Here is a 3,005-nt window from a genome sequence, read left to right on the forward strand (position 1 = left end):
TGCATGATAGTTCTATTTGGATATCTAATAGGCATCTCAGATTTTATGTGATACGACTTTCCCATTCTTCCAACCCAGATGTGCCTCTGGCAAAAGTCCCCAAATTAATAAATAGCACTATTGTCAACCCAGGTGTTCAAGTCCAAACATCAGAACCTAGATTATTTTCATTTCTCCTTCTTCACCTCTGGTCCATGAGCAAACCTTGTTGACTCATCCAAGTCCAACTAGAATGTGTCTCATCCTCCACTTGTGAGCCTCCCCTCCAATTCAGCCACCAATATCTCTCATTGGACCAACTATAGTATCTCCTGACTGGCCTCCCAGCTTCAGGTCTTCCCCAACCCCCTACATTCTTCAAAGCAGCCAGACTCACTGACTTAACATTCAAGGGGATTTATTGTACTTCATATTCAGTATCACAGATTTGAGTTTCAGCCTTGACCATGTATTCTTCAGCTCTTCTAATAAGGTAATTTTGGTTTTCTGGTACCACATTACTTTCCTGGAAGAAAGGGTACAATTGAAGGAAAAAATATATTTAGATGTTTTGTAAGGGCAGTATGCATGTCCAGCATGGTGACTTATGAACTCACTCCCCTGTCTGTGGGAAAGTGAGCTGAGGCTCAGTTACACTGTCACTTGCGCCCAGGGTAGCTTGTCAAAGAGATACTCTGCCAAGCTGGCTTCTGGTGTCTCCATCATGCTACCCAGTTAACAAAATTTAACATTTGCATATATCAGTAAACTAAAAATTTTCAAGTAAAATTTAAGAACCCTTTATTTTAATGCCTGCCTGATCCCATTCCCTCCACTTTCTCCAGAGGCAACCCCAATTGTGACTGTCAGGTCATGTTTTTATACTTTTACCATGCACTGTCTCCCACATTCACCAGGGCTCCACCTCACCCCACCCCACCCCATTCCACCCCACCCCATTCCACCCCTACATCATTTATAAAGGGAAGATTGATTTTGTGTTTTCCAGGATCCCATAGAATACCTTCTCCCTCCATCTCTGGAGATCCTGAGCTGTGTGTGGTTGGGGCATGGGTGGGTGGAGGGACTGCTGGAAAGGCGAGAGATTTGGACACGAATCAACCAGAGAACTTTAACAAATAATTTTATTGGAAGAAATGGCAAAACTGGAAGAAAAAACCTGGAACGTTTTGCAAAGGCAATACTGCAATATGCAGGCTCGGCATGGTGACCAGGGAAAGTCACCATGCACCCTGTGGCTAGAGGGGAAACAGTCCCAACTCAGTTCTTTTTGTCGCTGTCGCCCAGGGTGAGCTTGTCAAAGAGGTACTCTGCCATGCCGGCTTCCGGGGCCCCCATCTTGCTCAGGTTGGTGACATAGGCCCCCAGCTCTTTGATGGACTTGACTTGCTCGTGCAGGTAGTGGCTCTCGAGGAAGTCGCACAGGTGGGCGTCGCTCTTGTCGGTGGCCAGCTGGTGCAGGTCGAGCAGGCTCTGGTTCACGCTCTTCTCCAGGTGCAGGGCGCACTCCATGGCCTTCAGGCCGCTCTCCCAGTCGTCGCGGTCCGGCTTCTTGATGTCACGGAGGCGGATGCGGCCCCCGCGCTGGTTCTGCAGCTGCATCAGCTTCTCGGCATGCTCGGTCTCCTCGCGGGACTGGCGCAGGAAGAACTGGGCGAAGTTCTTCAGGGCCACGTCGTCGCGGTCGAAGTAGAAGGCCATGGACAGGTACACGTAGGAGGCGTAGAGCTCCAGGTTGATCTGGCTGTTGATGGCGGCCTCGCAGTCGGGGTGGTAGTTCTGGCGCACTTGTGAGAGTGGCGAGGTGGCCATGGCTGGCAGCCCGGGCATCAAGGCGAAGGTGGTGCTGAAGCGAGGGCTGTGGGGCCAAAGGCGGTGGCGGCGGGTCCTCGGCGCCTTTTCAGGGTGGGCGACGAGGGAGGCAGGAGGCGGGCAGGCTCCTGGGCTAGCGGCTCACGAGCTCTGGGCTGGAACCGGAAGGTGGGTCCGTTACCCGGGAGTTGGGGGGTGGGGTGAGGATCCGTTAGCAGGTCATTGGGGTCAGAGGGGAGGGTGCCCTGGGCTCTCGTGGGGCTAGGGGGGCGTGACTGGGCGGGGCTGGGGGCGGGGCTGGGGCGGGGCGGAGCGCGAGCGCTGTTCCGGGTTCCAAGGAGCTGGGTGACAGAGCGACTCTGTGCTGAGCGGGTGGCCTACATAATGCTTTTAAATGTTACTCGTGAATAGAAGTGCAACCGTTTTGAGTTAGTCACATGCATGGTTTCTTTGAGCAATGTACTGGAATATTGTCCTGATGGGATTGTTCATTAAGTACAGTGTGGAATCATTGGAATATTTAGTATCACAGAGCTTTATTTGGATGGCAGCTATCTTCAGTGACTCAACATCCATATTAATGACACTTCTTTTTTTTTTAAGATTTTATTTATTTGAGAGAGAGAATGAGAGAGAGAGAGTACATGAGAGGGGGAGGGTCAGAGGGAGAAGCAGACTCCCTGCCAAGCAGGGAGCCCGATGCGGGACTCGATCCCGGGACTCCAGGATCATGACCTGAGCCGAAGGCAGTCGCTTAACCAACTGAGCCACCCAGGCGTCCCTTAATGACACTTCTGATAGCCTCCTTATTCAGTTCCTGGAGGGACCTCCACTTCTCTCCTATTCATGATCAGGTTCAGTCTTTTCCAACAGAGCAGCACCTCCAAAGTCTCAGCGAATCTTTCCACCTCTCAGTCTTCCACTCTTTTTGCACTTGTTCTTCACTCCCCGTATTCCCTCTCATCTCTTACTCTTGCAGCGCAGTGCTAGTAACACATTCCTTCTGCACTGTCTGGACCCCAGTATGGACAGCGTCAGTGATCTCTTCACTGACATCCTAGATTTGCTCACCCCCTCTCACCTGGCTCGCCAGTTCCCTTCCTCTTGGGTAAATGCAGATTTCTCTTTTCTCTCGCAGAAAACACAAGTTTTAGGTGCATTCTTAGAGAATGCACTGCTAACCATGTGGATGT

At 51.2% G+C, this 3,005-nt stretch overlaps 1 protein-coding gene across 1 annotated transcript; it reads right to left on the bottom strand.

Moving 5' to 3' along the window:
• Positions 1-1,112: 1,112 nt before the first annotated feature.
• LOC118356533 (ferritin heavy chain-like) lies at positions 1,113-1,977 on the bottom strand. Its single transcript, XM_035725625.1, has one exon. The coding sequence runs from the start codon at positions 1,828-1,830 to the stop codon at positions 1,261-1,263; it is 570 nt and encodes a 189-aa protein (XP_035581518.1). The 5' UTR covers positions 1,831-1,977; the 3' UTR covers positions 1,113-1,260.
• Between the last annotated feature and the right edge of the window lie 1,028 nt (positions 1,978-3,005).

This window comes from Zalophus californianus, chromosome X, assembly GCF_009762305.2.
Source record: "Zalophus californianus isolate mZalCal1 chromosome X, mZalCal1.pri.v2, whole genome shotgun sequence".
In the NCBI taxonomy this organism is placed as follows: Eukaryota; Metazoa; Chordata; class Mammalia; order Carnivora; family Otariidae; genus Zalophus; species Zalophus californianus.

Coding starts and splice junctions, on each gene's coding strand:
- LOC118356533 (XM_035725625.1), bottom strand. CDS start 1,830: ATGCCCGGGCTGCCAGCCATGGCCACCTCGCCACTCTCACAAGTGCGC.